Source organism: Pleurodeles waltl, chromosome 3_1, assembly GCF_031143425.1.
Source record: "Pleurodeles waltl isolate 20211129_DDA chromosome 3_1, aPleWal1.hap1.20221129, whole genome shotgun sequence".
NCBI lineage: Eukaryota > Metazoa > Chordata > Amphibia > Caudata > Salamandridae > Pleurodeles > Pleurodeles waltl.
In genome coordinates, this window is record NC_090440.1 from 14,180,562 (window position 1) to 14,200,538 (window position 19,977).

Below are 19,977 nucleotides of genomic sequence, written 5' to 3' on the forward strand. Positions count from 1 at the left end.
GCTGTTCACTGTAAACATTTCACTGCCTTGTGTTAGTAAAGATTGACACACTTTAGCGGGTCAGTACTTTCTAAATGTTGATTTGGTGATTTTGGTTGCAGATTGATGAGGTATTAAGACAAGAGGATAAAGCTGAAGCCATGTCTGGTCACATCGATCAGTTCCTTATTGCCACCTTTATGCAGCTACGTCTAATCTACCATACGCACATGGGGGATGACAGACTGGACAAGGACGAGATTGTAAAGTTATACAGCTGTATCATTGGGAATATGATCTCGGTAAGAGCAGTTTTACCATATAGATCCCTTACCATACCTGTTTGTCGATGACTTTTGTCGATGTTCTCAGTCTACAGTATGGAATCTTCTTTTACAATCTTAAAAATCTTACCTTAAACAAGAGTTTTGATGGTGTTTTTGCATTGAGGGCTCAATGAAAATGTTCCAGTGATGTGAACACAGGAAGCAGTAAATCCTGCAAATGACTCTTTGTAAGGAAATGCCTCCTTGGCATGGGTACCCCCTGACTATTTGCCTTTGCTGATGCTAAGTTTTGATTTGAAAGTGTGCTGAGGCCTGCTAACCAGGCCCCAGCACCAGTGTTCTTTCCCTAACCTGTACTTTTGTTTTCACAATTGGCACACCCTGGCATCCAGGTAAGTCCCTTGTAACTGGTACCCCTGGTACCAAGGGCCCTCATGCCAGGGAAGGTCTCTAAGGGCTGCAGCATATCTTATGCCACCCTGGGGTCCCCTCACTCAGCACAGACACTGCTTGCCAGCTTGTGTATGCTGGTTAGGACAAAACGACTAATTCGACATGGTACTCCCCTCAGGGTGCCATGCCAACCTCACACTGCCTATGTAGTATAGAAAAGTCACCCCTCTAGCAGGTCTTACAGCCCTAAGGCAGGGTGCACTATACCATAGGTGAGGGCATAAGTGCATGAGCACTATGCCCCTACAGTATCTAAGCAAAACCTTAGACATTGTAAGTGCAGGGTAGCCATAAGAGTATATGGTCTGGGAGTCATGCACGAACTCCACAGCACCATAATGGCTACACTGAAAACTGGGAAGTTTGGTATCAAACTTCTCAGCACAATAAATGCACACTGATGCCAGTGTACATTTTATTGTAAAATACACCACAGAGGGCACCTTAGAGGTGCCCCCTGAAACTTAACCGACTATCTGTGTAGGCTGACTGGTCCCAGCAGCCTGCCACACTAGAGACATGTTGCTGGCCCCATGGGGAGAGTGCCTTTGTCACTCTGAGGCCAGTAACAAAGCCTGCACTGGGTGGAGATGCTAACACCTCCCCCAGGCAGGAGCTGTAACATCTGGCGGTGAGCCTCAAAGGCTCACCCCTTTGTCACAGCACCGCAGGACACTCCAGCTAGTGGAGTTGCCCGCCCCCTCCGGCCCCGGCCCCCACTTTTGGCGGCAAGGCCGGAGGAGATAATGAGAAAAACAAGGAGTCGTCACTGGCCAGTCAGGACAGCCCCTAAGGTGTCCTGAGCTGAGGTGATTCCAACTTTTAGAAATCCTCCATCTTGCAGATGGAGGATTCCCCCAATAGGATTAGGGATGTGCCCCCCTTCCCTCAGGGAGGAGGCACAAAGAGGGTGTAGCCACCCTCAGGGCTAGTAGCCATTGGCTACTAACCCCCCAGACCTAAACACACCCCTAAATTTAGTATTTAGGGGCTCCCCGGAACCTAGGAACTCAGATTCCTGCAACCTAAGAAGAAGAGGACTGCTAAGCTGAAAAACCCTGCAGAGAAAACGGAGACACCAACTGCTTTGGCCCCAGCTCTACCGGCCTGTCTCCCCACTTGTAAAGACACTGCTCCAGCGACGCTTTCCCCAGGGACCAGCGACCTCTGAAACCTCAGAGGACTGCCCTGCATCTAGAAGGACCACGAACTCCCGAGGACAGCGGCTCTGTTCACCAAAGACTGCAACTTTGCAACAAAGAAGCAACTTTGAAACAACATGCGTTTCCACCCGGAAGTGTGAGACTTGGCACTCTGCACCCGACGCCCCCGGCTCGACTTGTGGAGAACAATCACTTCAGGGAGGACTCCCTGGCGACTGCGAGACCGTGAGTAGCCAGAGTTGACCCCCCTGAGCCCCCACAGCGACGCCTGCAGAGGGAATCCAGAGGCTCCCCCTGACCGCGACTGCCTGCTTCTAAGAACCCGACGCCTGGTAGGGACACTGCACCTGCAGCCCCCAGGACTTGAAGGATCCGACCTCCAGTGTAGGAGCGACCCCCAGGTGGCCCTCTCCCTTGCCCAGGTGGTGGCTACCCCGAGGAGCCCCCCCGCCCCCTTGCCTGCCTGCATCGCTGAAGAAACCCCCTTGGTCTCTGTAAGGAAATGCCTCCTTGGCATGGTTGCCCCCTGACTTTTTGCCTTTGCTGATGCTATGTTTACAATTGAAAGTCTGCTGAGGCCTGCTAACCAGGCCCCAGCACCAGTGTTCTTTCCCTAACCTGTACTTTTGTATCCACAATTGGCAGACCCTGGCATCCAGATAAGTCCCTTGTAACTGGTACTTCTAGTACCAAGGGCCCTGATGCCAAGGAAGGTCTCTAAGGGCTGCAGCATGTCTTATGCCACCCTGGAGACCTCTCACTCAGCACAGACACACTGCTTGCCAGCTTGTGTGTGCTAGTGAGAACAAAACGAGTAAGTCGACATGGCACTCCCCTCAGGGTGCCATGCCAGCCTCACTGCCTATGCAAGTATAGGTCAGTCACCCCTCTAGCAGGCCTTACAGCCCTAAGGCAGGGTGCATTATACCATAGGTGAGGGTACCAGTGCATGAGCATGGTACCCCTACAGTGTCTAAACAAAACCTTAGACATTGTAAGTGCAGGGTAGCCATAAGAGTATATGGTCTGGGAGTTTGTCAAACACGAACTCCACAGCACCATAATGGCTACACTGAAAACTGGGAAGTTTGGTATCAAACTTCTCAGCACAATAAATGCACACTGATGCCAGTGTACATTTTATTGTAAAATACACCCCAGAGGGCACCTTAGAGGTGCCCCCTGAAACTTAACCGACTGTCTGTGTAGGCTGACTAGTTCCAGCAGCCTGCCACACTAGACATGTTGCTGGCCCCATGGGGAGAGTGCCTTTGTCACTCTGAGGCCAGTAACAAAGCCTGCACTGGGTGGAGATGCTAACACCTCCCCCAGGCAGGAGCTGTAACACCTGGCGGTGAGCCTCAAAGGCTCACCCCTTTGTCACAGCCCAGCAGGGCACTCCAGCTTAGTGGAGTTGCCCGCCCCCTCCGGCCACGGCCCCCACTTTTGGCGGCAAGGCTGGAGGGAACAAAGAAAGCAACAAGGAGGAGTCACTGGCCAGTCAGGACAGCCCCTAAGGTGTCCTGAGCTGAGGTGACTCTGACTTTTAGAAATCCTCCATCTTGCAGATGGAGGATTCCCCCAATAGGGTTAGGATTGTGACCCCCTCCCCTTGGGAGGAGGCACAAAGAGGGTGTACCCACCCTCAGGGCTAGTAGCCATTGGCTACTAACCCCCCAGACCTAAACACGCCCTTAAATTTAGTATTTAAGGGCTACCCTGAACCCTAGAAAATTAGATTCCTGCAACTACAAGAAGGACTGCCTAGCTGAAAACCCCTGCAGAGGAAGACCAGAAGACAACAACTGCCTTGGCTCCAGAAACTCACCGGCCTGTCTCCTGCCTTCCAAAAGAACTCTGCTCCAGCCAAGGGACCAGCGACCTCTGACTCCTCTGAGGACTGCCCTGCTTCGAAAAAGACAAACTCCCGAGGACAGCGGACCTGCTCCAAAAAGACTGCAACTTTGTTTCAAGGAGCAGCTTTAAAGACCCTGCAATCTCCCCGCAAGAAGCGTGAGACTTGCAACACTGCACCCGGCGACCCCGACTCGGCTGGTGGAGAACCAACACCTCAGGGAGGACCCCCGGACTACTCTACGACTGTGAGTACCAAAACCTGTCCCCCCTGAGCCCCCACAGCGCCGCCTGTAGAGGGAATCCCGAGGCTTCCCCTGACCGCGACTCTCTGAAACCTAAGTCCCGACGCCTGGAAAAGACCCTGCACCCGCAGCCCCCAGGACCTGAAGGACCGGACTTTCACTGGAGAAGTGACCCCCAGGAGTCCCTCTCCCTTGCCCAAGTGGAGGTTTCCCCGAGGAAGCCCCCCTTGCCTGCCTGCAGCGCTGAAGAGATCCCTTGATCTCTCATAGACTAACATTGCAAACCCGACGCTTGTTTCTACACTGCACCCGGCCGCCCCCGCGCCGCTGAGGGTGAAATTTCTGTGTGGGCTTGTGTCCCCCCCGGTGCCCTACAAAACTCCCCTGGTCTGCCCTCCGAAGACGCGGGTACTTACCTGCAAGCAGACCGGAACCGGGGCACCCCCTTCTCTCCATTCTAGCCTATGCGTTTTGGGCACCACTTTGAACTCTGCACCTGACCGGCCCTGAGCTGCTGTTGTGGTGACTTTGGGGTTGCTCTGAACCCCCAACGGTGGGCTACCTTGGACCAAGAACTGAACCCTGTAAGTGTCTTACTTACCTGGTAAAACTAACAAAAACTTACCTCCCCCAGGAACTGTGAAAATTGCACTGTCCACTTTTAAAGTAGCTATTTGTCAATAACTTGAAAAGTATACATGCAATTGAAATGATTCAAAGTTCCTAATGTACTTACCTGCAATACCTTTCAAACAAGATATTACATGTTAAATTTGAACCTGTGGTTCTTAAAATAAACTAAAAAGATATTTTTCTATAACAAAACCTATTGGCTGGATTTGTCTCTGAGTGTGTGTACCTCATTTATTGTCTATGTGTATGTACAACAAATGCTTAACACTACTCCTTGGATAAGCCTACTGCTCGACCACACTACCACAAAATAGAGCATTAGTATTATCTATTTTTACCACTATTTTACCTCTAAGGGGAACCCTTGGACTCTGTGCATGCTATTCCTTACTTTGAAATAGCACATACAGAGCCAACTTCCTACAGTCTCCCATTGCTTTCTATTGAAAACCCGATGCTTGTTTGCACACTGCACCCGGCCGCCCCCGTGCCGCTGAGGGTGTACTTTGTGTGGACTTGTGGTCCCCCCCCCCGGTGCCCTACAAAACCCCCCTGGCCTGCCCTCCGAAGACGCGGGTACTTACCTGCTGGCAGACTGGAACCGGGGCACCCCCTTCTCCATTGAAGCCTATGTGTTTTGGGCACCACTTTGACCTCTGCACCTGACCGGCCCTGAGCTGCTGGTGTGGTAACTTTGGGATTGCTCTGAACCCCCAACGGTGGGCTACCTTGGACCCAAACTTGAACCCCGTAGGTGGTTTACTTACCTGCAAAAACTAACTAACTCTTACTCCCCCTAGGAACTGTTGAAAATTGCACTGTCTAGTTTTAAAATAGCTGTCATTTATGTGAAAACTATATGCTATTTTGCTAATTCAAAGTTCCTAAAGTACCTACCTGCAATACCTTTCATTTGAAGTATTACATGTAAATCTTGAACCTGTGGTTCTTAAAATAAACTAAGAAAAGAGATTTTTCTATACAAAAACCTATTGGCCTGGAATTGTCACGGAGTGTGTTCTCCTCATTTATTGCCTGTGTGTGTACAACAAATGCTTAACACTACTCCTTTGATAAGCCTACTGCTCGACCACACTACCACAAAATAGAGCATTAGTATTCTCTTTTTGCCACTATCTTACCTCTAAGGGGAACCCTTGGACTCTGTGCATACTATTCCTTACTTTGAAATAGTGCATACAGAGCCAACTTCCTACAGGTATGATTCCAACGTGTTTGATACCAAACATGCTCAGGTTCGGAGTTACCATTATGTAGCTGGACATAGGTAGACTGACCTATGTTCAGTACCTGCGTAAAATCGCATCCACACTCTCACAAAGTCCAGGAAAATGGATTTGGAGTTTCTGGGGGCACCTCCGCTAGTGCAGGAGTGCCCTCATACACAGGTACGTGCACCCTGCCCTCTGGGCTGAGAGGGCCTACCATAGGGGTGACTTAATTACCTGGTGCAGTGACGTAGTGAAAATGAGTGAGTGCACCCGTTTCACGCAGGCTGCAATGGCAGGCCTGCAGTACCCTTTGCATGGGCTCTTTATGGGTGGCAGAATAATAACTGCTGCAGCCCATAGGGATCCCCTTGTACCCCAATGCCCTGGGTACCATATACTAGGGACTTACATGGGTGTACCAGTTTGCCAATTGTGGGAAGAAAAAGGTACAGTTAACAAGTTTTAAGGGAGAGAGCAAAATAACTGGGGTTTTCGTTAGCAGATACCAGTGAACAGTCCAACACAGGCATAAAATGAAGGTAACCATACCAAGAAATAGGGCACTTTCCTGCACAGGGCTTTCTGATTTGAATCAATTCAGTCGCTCTCCCATAAGGTGCTATTGTGTTACTTATTCACAAGGTGGGGTATCTTCAGCTATCAGAAGAACAAGTTAGTTATCTTCAGTAACGCTCTGTCTGGTAAACTATATAGCTGCAAACTGCCCTCCCATCCTCCCCGTTCTGTCTATACCTGTCCTTAAACAGATCCCAGGTCTAGGACTCTGCACATTCTACCAGTTTGGTTTTGGGGCTTTGTGTCTAGGGGATGCACACATTCTTAAAAAGAACTGACGTCCGTGTGCGGGAGTGGTGCCTATATAGATCCTGCACATAATTTCTGAAACTGCATCAGTGCAGAGGTACAGTGGAGACAATGTTGATCAGTCTGACGCCTGGAGCACGCCCAAAAGGTGAGCACTATATAGCTAGATAGACTCTACCAGAAAGAGCATTACTGAAGGTAAATAACTTGTTCGCCTAGTCAGTCTCGGACACCAGTTTCTCACATACTTGGTATGTTTTGTTTTCCAGTTGTTCCAGATAGAGCACCTGGCCCGAGAAGCTTCCACGGGGGTGCTGAAAGACTTGATGCACGGCCTCATCACCTTAATGTTGGATTCAAGGGTTGAAGACTTGGAGGAGGGGCAGCAGGTCATCCGGTCTGTAAACCTCCTGGTTGTTAAGGTGTTGGAGAAATCAGACCAGACTAACATTCTGAGGTATGTGAAGCTCCTTTGATAGCCTTCTCTGAGTGACCTTTAAACCAGTCAAAAAACAGTACCTGAAGAGTTTTTGCAGCTGGGTTTGTGAATGTCTTAACCTGTGACCATGTTCTTTATTCACCTTGGACTTACTCATCTGTTACAGATGGGACTGGATCCGATAGCATGTCCACTTGGGGATCCACTGGACTCTGAGTGGTGGTGTTCTTTTTAGTACACAATATAGGGAGTGAGCTTCCTACCCCAGCCCATTTAGGACCTTTAGGTTTCATTTGTGAAACGTTTAGCTCAACTCTGGGTAGGTATGGTTCTGAGCTGCAAAGCCTACACAAAGGAACAAATGTGAAGCATTTAAACAGCACCAAAGAATTGAAGAAATTGAGAAGACACTCAATCTGGCACCAGTTGATAGAAATTGACTTTTTATGCATTTTAGACACTACAACAAAATAAATACACCAGGGTGTACCGAAGATGTATATTTTAGAAGAAACAAATCAGTATTTTTCAGTTACAACGTATAGTAAATCAAAGCATTTCTCTCAACTGCAAAAAGCATTAGTAGATTTACTGAATTTGACACTTGGAAACGTTTTCCCTAAAAATGTTAGGCTAGTTGTAGTCATTTTAGGTGACCAACTCTCGTGGAAAGCCAGTCAGGGGGACTAGCAAGGTCCTCAGTGGCCTCCAAGATAGAAGCAATTCGCTGCCAATACCAGGCACATTTATCCTTTGCTATGGTTTCCTATGGAAGTGGTCCTGATGCAAGTGATACAGGATGCTAAAGATGCTCAAGGATGCAGTGCAGTCAACAGGGGTCTTACTGCAGCTACTCAGTCCTTGAAGGGGGTGAGGCACTCCAGGTCACAGGATCGACGTCCCTCAAAATCCTCTCGGGCCTGGTACAAGTTCATTCGTCACTGGCCACCAGTTGCCTTGTATCGTGGTCACAGCTAAATCATTCTTTGCGTGAAAACCTACCTTCTGGGAAACCAAACTGCATTCCAACTCTCCCGGGCTTAGTAAAAACAGGTGCAACTTTGAGCATTGTGTCATGGTCTCTGCTGTACGGTGGCAGCTGGCAGTGAGATGAAGATTCTGGGCTAGCAACTTGTCCCACCTGGCGCTGTGTGCTGTGAACAAGAGGTCTGCCAACTGACTCTTGGAGTCTTTGCTTCGGGTGGGCTGCCGAGATTACCTTTTCATGAGCAGAACTCAATATGCACAGTCCTCTTCTTTGCTAGCCCCCAGGTTCAGCAGGTGCAGTTTATACTGGCGCAGTTTTTGCCGCCTGCACTCTACAGGCAGGGCAGTCCTCCGTCCAGTCGAGATCGCAGTTCTGGGTGCCAGTGGGCTACAATGTTCCCTCCCTCCTGATTAATGCTCCCTGCGAAGGGTCGCATCTGGCGTTCCCAGGATGCACCATTCTTCCCACTCCCAACATGGCAGAACACCGCTCTCGGCGACCAGAGCACCATAGCCCAACCCAGAGGTGTGGCTTCCAAGAGGAGTATCCAAGACCCTGGAAAATCAGTTTGGCAACTGTTCCCCTTCCCTGTCCCTAGTGCAGTCTGTACGTAAACATTGGAGCAGTCGCTCTCCCAAGTGTTGCCTATTTGCCCTTCAAAACCAACTTGTCCTTTTGAAGCTCGCCTTTTGGGCCAGCTCCAGTGCAGGCATCTGTCGCCGTTACTGGGCGTTGTTAGCATCCCTCCCCAGGAGGGCAGGAAGCTTAACTTGGAGACGGGGTCCGTGTGTAACCATTTACGGCACAAGAGACTAAAGGCAAGTGGCTATTTTTAAATTTTGCACACTGCAACCAGCTACATTATGCCTGACTTGATTCGTAAGTCAAAATTAATGTAAAGAGTTGTTTCACACCTTGGGGTATCAACTTTAGTCGCACTGATCAGGAGTTAAAACAGCTGAGGGGGACAGAGAGTAACCCAGTGCTCGCCAATGGGGTTACCGAGCCTTTCCACAGAGTTTTGCTTTTACTTTTCAGAACATGTCAAATTAATGTTCTGCCCATGAAATAAGCTCTCACTTCCTTAAGGCTTGGTAGATGTGCCATAGGGGTGACTTGTATATATTGCCAAGGGGGGGGTTGGCTTTGACAGGGCTTTTTATGTCAGTCGGGCTAGTAGTTTAAAACTACTCTTCCATTCTGCAGTGGCAGACTGGGAGACTTGTTTTTATGTGTCACACCCAGGACTGTAATCCCTGTCGTGGCTCTCTAAATGACATGCTCTGGGTTCCATATACCAGCAACCTACAGGCAAGTTAGCCTATGCCAATTGGGTATAGCCAATATACCTTGCATGTTTTGGGGTCGGGCACTGGCACTGAGGTCTGGTTAGCAGCCCTCAGTACACGGAGTTGAAACAAGCTGCATTAGTTCATTTCTTTAGATAGCCCCTGCGTAGTTTGGGCACTCAAGCTGTAGAGCAGCCATTACTGGTTCACAACCACTAGCACCTGTACATAGGTCCGTAAGGGGGACTGTGTCTCCTGGAGGAACAGTAATCATGAGCACCAATCTGTGTTTGGTTACAGATTCATATCCGAATGATCCGCAAGAGACCTTGGAGGAGTTTCAGGGCCTGGCTGTGGCCACTTGCATTGACTCCTCCCCATAATTGATTTTTGGACCCATCTGTTCCCTTTCTCCTGTTTGCATCTTCCTACTGTTCCATAATGTGAACGTCTGCATTCGTTCTGGAGCTTCCTTTGCCTACTATAGAATCTAAATTAAATATCCTGACCGAGGTCCTGTAGCCCACAGTCCACACCTCAGACACTCTTCTAGACCTGGTACTAGCCACAAGGACTAAGCCATCCTCTCCCTCTGCTTTCATTAATTCAGATATAGACTGACACCACCCCCCCACCCCCCAAGTGGGCCCTTTAGTATTCAGTCCCCATACCACTCTGCAGCACCATATCCCACACTGAGCCCACACTGCGACCCCGTGAGTAGCCCGAGACAACCCCCCTGGGCCCCCCACAGCGACACCTGCAGAGAATCCAGAGGCCCCCCCTTGACCGCGACTGCCTGTAACAAGGGACCTGACACTTGGAACCAGCACTGCACCCGCAGCCCCCAGGACCTGAAGGAACTGAACCTCGGTGCACGAGTGACCCCCAGGCAACCCTCTGCCTAGCCCAGGTGGTGGCTGTCCTGAGTAAGCCCCCCCTGTGTCTGCCTGCACCGATAGTGACCCCCGGGTCCCTCCATTGTTTCCTATCTGAAAGCCGACACCTGCTTTGCACACTGCACCCGGCCGCCCCTGTGCCACTTAGGGTGTGTTTTGTGTGCCTACTTGTGTCTTCCTATAGGCCACGGTCGTTATTGAATACCGATAGAAAATAGTGGCTAACGTGTTAGCACACAGACTACTCCCACTCATAAGTAAATTGATACATACAGATCAATGTGGATTTGTAACAAACCTGTAATACGTCCCTAAATATACGCTGTTTAGATCATATTATGGAGTACGCTGGAGAGATCCTCAAGCTGGCTGCATTTCCCTAGATCTAAGTCAGGCATTTGATACATCAAACTGGGACTATGTTGGCTTGCTTGCACAACTTGGGCTCCCTAAGGAATATATGCGTAGGGTGCGACTATTATATGCCTGTCCACAGCAATGGCACGCACTGGACAGAACATATCGGACTCCTAACCAGTCTTTCAGGGCACTAGGTAGGGGTGCCCACTGTCTCACCTGCTGTTCGTCCTGGCGGTGGAGCCACTGGCACAGTGACTTTTGAGGAGCGCTGAGACATGGGGTATTGAGATGGGCACCATAATGCACTCGGTGTCTTGGTATGCTGATGATATTGTACTGTATACGAAAGATCTGGGCCAGAACCTAAAGTCAGCTGCACAGGTATTTGCAGCTTTCGCTCCCCTGTTTGGATTGGAGATTAATTATAACAAATCTATAGCATTCTCATTCAGTAAGTCAGACATAGAGACCATTACTTTATGTTGCACACCAATACAAGTAGCCAAGAATACCTTTTAAGTACCTCAGAATTTACACATATAGAACCCCAGCTGATTTATTGGACGGCAATCTGCAGAGGGCGCAGGTCCGGTTCTGGATGCCGCTGCCCACTGCTGGTCGGCTCGCACTGGCAAAGATGGTGGTTACCTCCAGTTATGTAGTATTCCATAAACCTGCCAGTAATGGCCCCTACTGCCTATTTGAAAACACTACATTCTAGTCTATCAGACCTTGTCTAGGGGACGGAGAAGCTTAGTGAAGCTGCAGATGACTGCACACCAAGGAGGTATGGGAGCCCCAGATTTCAAAGCCTACTGTATAGTGGGTCAGCTGCAGTGGCTAGCATACTGGTTAGCTGGACGCAACTTACTTGAAATATAATTCACGCAATCCATGCTCGACCGAGGTCTACTCCATTGTCTGATACGTCCTGGACTCTGCTCCCGGAACGGCTACCGCTCACTGTGAGTGGCCCTACAATACTGGAAGCTTACCCTCAGATACACTACCAACACAATTCCTTGTGCTTCGAATATCACACTGCTGGGACTCCCCACGACTGTCGGAATACTGTCCCAAAGTAGAATACAGGTGCGGACATGAAGTGGATACTATTGGGGCGCTGTTCAAGGACCACCTATTCACACATAGACGTCACTCGTGAACACAACCTGCCCCCCTCATTATTTCTATTATATGCAAATATAAGATTCTATGTTAGGGATCACTAGGCACCGGATGGAATTGAACCCCCCACACATGATTTCATTTGCGCAGTGCACACCATTAGACATGGAGGACACTTAATTAAATGGCTTTATAAGGGCCTCAGAGTGCATTCACCTCAAGCCCCCTTTCACTCCTGAGAACCAAATGGGGGGTGGATACGGGTAGAGAACTCTCTGACAAGGAGTGGTCCTACATATTGACATATCCAAAAATAATATCCTGTTAAAACTCTATTTAAATTCATACAATACAACATATAACATAGAGCATATCTTCCACAGCATAGGCTGCACTTATTCCCAACGTTGTCACTGACATGCCTGAGATGCAAAGCAGAACTACTCAATATGCTGTGAAACTGTCCTAGCATCACTCAATATTGGCACTATATTGGTACCATACTACAGAAGGTGACTGGGAGGGACAACTGGCGGACAGCACAGGCGTGTCTGCTCAGTCTTTTCCCACATGCAAAGAAGGGAAAGGTGACGTCACGCTTTGCAGACTTGGCCTTGCTCCTGGCAAAGCGCCTTTTAACTAGACGCTGGAAAGCAACAACCGCACCCTCGGTGATGCAGTGGAGTACAGAGGTGAGGGAGTGAGGCGCAGGAGAGATCGCAGCCCTCCGATGGGAGGAGAGCAGGGGTTTACGACGGTGTCCCATAGCATTAGAATGGGATGCACTCTTAGAAGTCTTTAAGAACACCTGTGAAAACGACACGAGGAATGGGTGAGGAAGAGGGTTTTGTCATCCACATAGGGCTGGGCCTTCTATGATTCATAAGTATGGAATAGAGATAGCAGACACAGGGTATGACGTCAAGAACAGTAGTTCTATAAGATATCAGCAGAGACAAGCTACTAGACCAACATCCGGCATGGATCCACGTCATAAATACATGACACATAACGGAGAACTAACGCTAAACAGTATTACAGCGGTGCCCACCACACAGGACCTCTGTCAAGTTCATGGGGGGAGGGGGGTGGGGAATGGGGAATGCTAATAGTTATTGGAGGAAACATAAGCAGGTATCGAAGTTGTGCATGTTATGGACAAATGACTAACCTATATGATGTATCGAAAAAGACCACACAGATATGATGTATGGTGGTCAAGTTGAGCAGATATATACAACAGCTGCACTTTACTTGGTAGGGATCCAGTACAGAAGACACGCTATCCTGTAATGTGAAACATGTGAATTGTCATGTCAACTGTGATGAAAAACAATTAAAAAATATATTTTTTTTTTAACCATAGTTACCCCCTACAGGGCATAACCCCATGGGGAAAAAAAGGACAAAGTAATGCAGTCTAACTAAATTAGAAGATGTTTTAGGGCTAGCAGTCCTACTGCAATGATATTGAATACAAGGCCTTTAAAACAAAACTTCATCCAGCTGTAAAACAAAGTTCTTGCCATGAGAAAGCTTAAGACACTGGTGGGAGGGGTTTATTATTTTGGGGTCCCCACTAACCTAGTGTGGGGGCCCAGAGATAATGTAGACAGAGGGTTTTTAAGGCGGTCCCATTGTCTTAGGACCACCACAGGCTGAGTTAAGAGCAAAAATGTTTTGTAGAAGTAATGCCCTGCAAAGCATTATGGGACGAGTTTCTCAAGTGCAGTGAATATTGTGGTATCAGCTCTCCCACTGTGTTGGGAGAGCATCTTGGTTCGAGGATTTCAGTTTTACATAAAGCATTAAAGTTGAAGTGTTTTAAGGGGAAAGCCACAAGAAATGACTGATTAGGTAAATGAACAATGCAACTAGCGCTCCAGTACCGCTGGTTGAGTTCATGCTGTTGTGCTTGTTCACTCTGTCAGCACCATAGCCGGCATGCAGCACGAAGGGGAGAGACAAAACAAAAAATAGTTCGCCCACGCTGAAGTATATAGTGAATTATGCAATAATCCATGTAACGGGAGCAGCCTGAAAGGCAGGACAAACGTAAAGCATTTACCAATGACAGTGATTTTTGAAAGGCAAGCCCAGCAACGAATGAAAGTGATGGGTGTGGTTAGAAGCCCACAGTAATTACAACAGGTCAAAATGCTTGCACACTGGCCTTAAAAAGGAAACTGCAGGCTGCGTAACACATCAGATCAGCATCTGGAGCTGCTCATTATGTATGCATGCTTCCAGGAGGAAACTCCCTCAAGTGCCATGTGGGGCATTTGTTCAGCTCAAGGCTTTAGCAGAGTTGTGGCCCCATGATGGCAGGGGCACCACTGATACCAAGTCGCTGCTTTTGAGGGAGAGGGGCTGCAGGAGTAGAGCAGCTCCCTCTAAGCCTAGAGGGTTTAGAAAGTGATGACCACCCAAGCATTTCCCTTGGGATTTTAAGCACGCCCAAGGCTGGAGCTTTTTCTCTACAGCTGTAACTGCAGCGCCTTTCTAGGGGCCGACTCTGGCTGCATTCCAGGCTGTTTATAAAAATAAATAAAAGGGACACACAGATGGTTTAGGCTTGAACAATGCTTTATTCAAACGTTCACAATTATGGGACCAGTGGTTTACTCAGACGTGGTCTTTAGTATATTCTCCAATGCTTTATTCAAGGGTGGTGTTATTGTTAATAGTAATGCATATTCATGAAAGGCTGAAGCAGTTTATTCATGATATAAGCACATGATTGCAGTGCTTGATTACTCATAAGTGTAGAGTAATTATTTGTTGTTTAAGTCAGTTATGAATTATTTCAACATATTTCTTGCCTTTCAGTATGGTGAAACTGCCATGATAGGTGACATCACCCTACATGGTTATGTGCTGTATTGTACATCTAGGGGAGTGGGTGGTACTGTGAATCTTGGGGTCATGACCTTTTAGGGGGTCAAATGTAATGTTGCCAAAGGTATTTCCACCAGCCTTATATATGTTTGTACGTTACTGCATAGTATTAGGTAGTGTGTGTAATAAGTGTACTTCTCCTTTCTGAAGAGAAACCACAGACTGGACAATCCCTTGAGTTGTTGCATACCGGCGAAAGGGGATTACTAGCCCACACCACCTGCCTTGAATAGACCTTGCACTGCTCAGCTGCACTACCCGGAAAGTCGAGCTCTACAAAGGGGTGTTTGTTTCCCAGTGAAGTGGGTGACACTGAACCCATTACTTGTGCAGGCCACACAACTAATGGCCGTTTCCTCACAGTTAAGTTGTGTGACCTCAAAGTGTAATTGACTACAAACCCCTTTAGGACCAGTCTGGTTTAGTTTGTAAATCCTTAGCTCAACCCTGGGTAGCTGTGGCTCTGAGCAGTCAGGCTGCCACACAGAAACAAGTGTAAAGAATTTAAACAACACATAAACAATTGAAGAAAGACACTCAAGAAATCCTAATCTATTTTTTTTAATTTGTTGTCGATTCTAATGTACTTTTTGACACCAAAACACAAGATCCTTCGAAGGGTTCCGGAGATGCAGAATTGACAAGATATAGTAAATCACTTTTTTTATTTTATCTAACCACAAGCAAGCATTGGCAAAACCAAATTTGACACTTACAAATTTTTCTTTAAAAAAGATTTTATTAGTACAAATGCTGTTACTAGGGTTTAAGTGACCAGCTTTGGCAGAGATAGCCTGTCAGGATGGATTAGCAAGCCCCACAGAAAGTTAGCTTGACAGGAGGGGCAGTCTTCAATGCAGTTTCATCATTATTGCTTCCTTGTCATTGACTTATATGGAGTGGTCCTGATGCAAGCAATATAAGATGCTAAGGATGCTCAAAGATGCTATACGGCTGACAGGGGTCTTCCTGGGGCTACTCAGTTTATGGCTTGATGAGGCGATTCTGGCCACATGTGTTAACATCCCTCGTCCTCTCGAGCTTGGCAGAAATCCAGTTGCTCTGTAGCGCGGCTTCCTTCTTTTTGCAGTAACTTGCCTTCTGAACAGCCAAGCTGCATTCTGACAGCTCTCCCAGGTCCAGTAGTCTCTGGGGCAACTCTTGAACATATGGTCCTGGTACTTGGGGTCCAAGATGGAGAAAAGGAATGATTCTGAAATCTGTGCTATAAACTCACCCCAGCAGGCTTCTTCAGCTGCTGTAGCCCTGTGCTGTGAACAGGTCAGCCAACTGACCCTTGGGGTCTTTTGCTTTGGCTGTGCTCAGGTGTCGACTTCTCCACAAGCGGGACACAGCAGGCAGAGTCCTTTCCTTTGCTATCTGTAGGAAGTTGGCTCTGTATGCACTATTTCAAAGTAAGGAATAGTATGCACAGAGTCCAAGGGTTCCCCTTAGAGGTAAGATAGTGGCAAAAAGAGAATACTAATGCTCTATTTTGTGGTAGTGTGGTCGAGCAGTAGGCTTATCCAAGGAGTAGTGTTAAGCATTTGTTGTACATACACACAGGCAATAAATGAGGAACACACACTCCGAGACAAATCCAGCCAATAGGTTTTGTTATAGAAAAATATATGTTCGATGGCATCTGTCGCTGTAGATACACATGGTATGCATGAGCTCGCCATCTGGTGTTGGGTCGGAGTGTTACAAGTTGTTTTTCTTCGAAGAAGTGTTTTCGAGTCACGGGACCGAGTGACTCCTCCTTCTGTGCTCATTGCGCATGGGCGTCGACTCCATCTTCGATTGTTTTCTTTCCGCCATCGGGTTCGGACGTGTTCCTGTCGCTCCGGGTTTCGGAACGGAAAGATAGCTGAAAACGGAAGATTTTCGACGGTATCGTTGCGATCCGGTTCGAGATAGACACATACGACGACGCGTTGAACATCGAAGCGCTTCGGTGCCCTTCGGGGTAGATTTCGGCACCCCATCGGTGCCTAGTCGGCCCGACCGCGTGGAGAACAACACCGATGGAACGGACCCCGTTTCGATTCTGCCCCGAATGCCACAACAAATATCCTTATACGGACCTACACTCGGTCTGTAACCTGTGCCTGTCACCCGAGCACAGCGAAGAATCCTGTGAGGCCTGTCGGGCGTTCCGGTCCCGAAAAACTCTGCGCGACCGTCGAGCGAGAAGACTGCAGATGGCGTCCACGCCAAAGGAGCGTCGACAATTCGAGACAGAAGAGGAACAGGAGGAATCCTTTTCCATCCAGGATTCAGACTCCGACGAGCTAGACTCTACAAAAACTGTGAGTAAGACGTCGAGATCAGAACTTAAAAAAGGAAAGAAGGCCCAGGGGACGCCACTGCCAACCGGCCATGGCTCCACCCAAATTCTCTGTGACCAACAATCGGCACCGAAAAAGGCCCATTCAGTGTCGAGATCGTCCGACTTCGGTCGAGACACCGGCACGCAGCCTCCTCGGGACCGAGAGAGTGCTAAACAGAAGCATCGACACCGAGAGTTCGGTGTCGACACGGATCGACGCCGAGACAGTGGCGCCAAAGACCATAGAGGCCAAGAATTTTCGGCACAGAAAAAGAGGAAGGTTACCTCGGAGCCGAAAAAACAATCAACAGGGTTTTCGGAGCCGAAAAAACAATCAACAGGGTTTTCGGAGCCGAAAAAACAATCAACAGGGTTTTCGGAGCCGAAAAAAGCGACATCAGACCCTGTTTCAGGCTCCTATACTGAAGAGCATTCTATGTCTTCACAAATGAAGAAACATAGATTTGAACAAGAACTGCAATCCACTGACGTGGATCACACGCAAAAGCGTATCTTTATTCAGCAGGGGACTGGGAAGATCAGTACCCTTCCACCTGTAAAACGAAAGAGAACGCTTCAGTTTACTCCTCAGCAACAAACAGCACAAAAGGTAACACCTCCTCCCTCGCCTCCACCTGTAACTCCGGCTTCACCAACTTACACCCCGTCACATTCGCCAGCTCACACCGCCATGAGCCACGATGACCAAGATCAGGATGCGTGGGACTTGTACGACGCACCAGTGTCTGATAACAGCCCAGACACATACCCAACTAGGCCATCACCACCGGAAGTCAGCACAGCCTACTCACAAGTGGTGGCTAGAGCAGCACTATTCCATAATGTGGAACTACACTCGGAACAAGTAGAGGAGGATTTTTTATTTAACACCCTCTCTTCAACCCACAGCTCCTACCAAAGCCTGCCGATGCTCCCAGGCATGCTACGCCATGCAAAGGACATTTTCAAGGAGCCAGTTAAAAGTAGGGCAGTGACGCCTAGGGTGGACAAAAAGTATAAGGCGCCTCCTACGGACCCTGTATTCATCACCTCTCAGCTGCCACCAGATTCTGTGGTGGTAGGGGCTGCCAGAAAACGGGCAAATTCACACACTTCTGGGGATGCACCTCCCCCAGATAAAGAAAGCAGGAAGTTCGATGCAGCCGGGAAGAGGGTTGCTGTCCAAGCAGCAAACCAGTGGCGCAAAGCAAATTCACAAGCGCTGCTAGCGCGATACGACAGAGCCCACTGGGATGAGATGCAGCATCTCATTGAACATCTCCCAAAAGATCTGCAAAAAAGAGCAAAACAGGTTGTTGAGGAGGGTCAAAACATTTCCAACAATCAAATACGCTCCTCCATGGATGCAGCAGACACGGCCGCAAGGACCATTAATAGGTCGGTTACCATCCGTAGGCACGCATGGCTCAGAACGTCTGGATTCAAGCCAGAAATTCAGCAGGCAGTGCTTAACATGCCAGTAAATGAAAAACTTCTGTTCGGTCCGGAGGTCGACACAGCCATAGAAAAGCTCAAGAAGGACACTGACACTGCCAAGGCCATGGGCGCACTCTACTCCCTGCAGAGGATCTTATAACACCTTCCGCAAAACACCTTTTAGAGGAGGGTTTCGGGGTCAGGCCACACAAGCTAGCACCTCACAGTCCGCACCGCCCACCTACCAGGGACAGTACAGGGGAGGTTTTCGGGGCCAGTATAGAGGGGGGCAATTCCCTAGGAATAGGGGAAGATTTCAAAGCCCCAAAACCACTACCAACAAGCAGTGACTCACACGTCACTCACCCCTCCCACACAACACCAGTGGGGGGGAGGATACGTCAATATTACGAAGCATGGGACAAAATAACTACAGACACATGGGTCCTAGCAATTATCCAACATGGTTATTGCATAGAATTCCTGCAATTCCCTCCAGACATACCACCAAAATCACAAAATTTATCAAAATACCATTCACAGCTTCTAGAGATAGAAGTTCAAGCACTACTGCAAAAAAATGCAATAGAATTAGTACCAAGCACACAAATAAACACAGGAGTTTATTCACTGTACTTCTTGATACCAAAAAAGGACGAAACACTGAGACCAATTCTAGACCTCAGAGTAGTAAACACATTCATCAAATCAGACCACTTTCACATGGTCACACTACAAGAAGTGTTACCATTGCTCAAAAAACACAACTACATGACAACCCTAGACCTCAAGGACGCATATTTCCATATACCAATACATCAATCACACAGGAAATATCTAAGGTTTGTATTCAAAGGAATACATTACCAATTCAAAGTATTGCCTTTTGGTTTAACAACCGCTCCAAGAGTATTCACAAAATGCCTAGCAGTAGTCGCTGCACACATCAGAAGGCAGCAAATACATGTGTTCCCGTATCTAGACGACTGGCTAATCAAAACCAGTTCGCTCACACAATGCTCAAACCACACAAATCAAGTCATACAAACCCTCTACAAACTAGGGTTCACCGTCAACTTTGCAAAATCAAACATTCTGCCAAGCAAAGTACAGCAATATCTAGGAGCCATAATAGACACGACAAAAGGAGTAGCAACGCCAACTCCACAAAGGATCCACAATTTCAACAGTCATTCAACACATGTCTCCAAACCAAACAATACAAGCAAGAACAATACTACAGCTCCTAGGCATGATGTCCTCATGCATAGCCATTGTCCCAAACGCAAGACTGCACATGAGGCCCTTACAACAGTGCCTAGCCTCACAGTGGTCTCAAGCACAGGGTCACCTTCTAGATCTGGTGTTGCTAGACCGCCAAACTTACCTCTCGCTTCTATGGTGGAACAGTATAAATTTAAACATAGGGCGGCCTTTCCAAGACCCAGTGCCACAGTACGTAATAGCAACAGATGCTTCCATGACAGGGTGGGGAGCACATCTCAATCAACACAACATAAGAGGACAATGGAACAT

General features: G+C 48.2%; 1 protein-coding gene across 6 annotated transcripts in view; it reads left to right on the top strand.

Annotated features, from left to right (window-relative positions):
• Positions 1-19,977, top strand: part of CKAP5 (cytoskeleton associated protein 5) — a 627,586-nt gene that overhangs the window by 492,626 nt on the left and 114,983 nt on the right. For all 6 annotated transcript variants that reach the window (XM_069221686.1, XM_069221689.1, XM_069221691.1 and 3 more), the window contains 2 exons: positions 102-281; positions 6,941-7,128. In XM_069221686.1, coding sequence (XP_069077787.1) covers positions 102-281; positions 6,941-7,128 — 368 coding nt within the window. The remainder of the gene's footprint in view (positions 1-101; positions 282-6,940; positions 7,129-19,977) is intronic.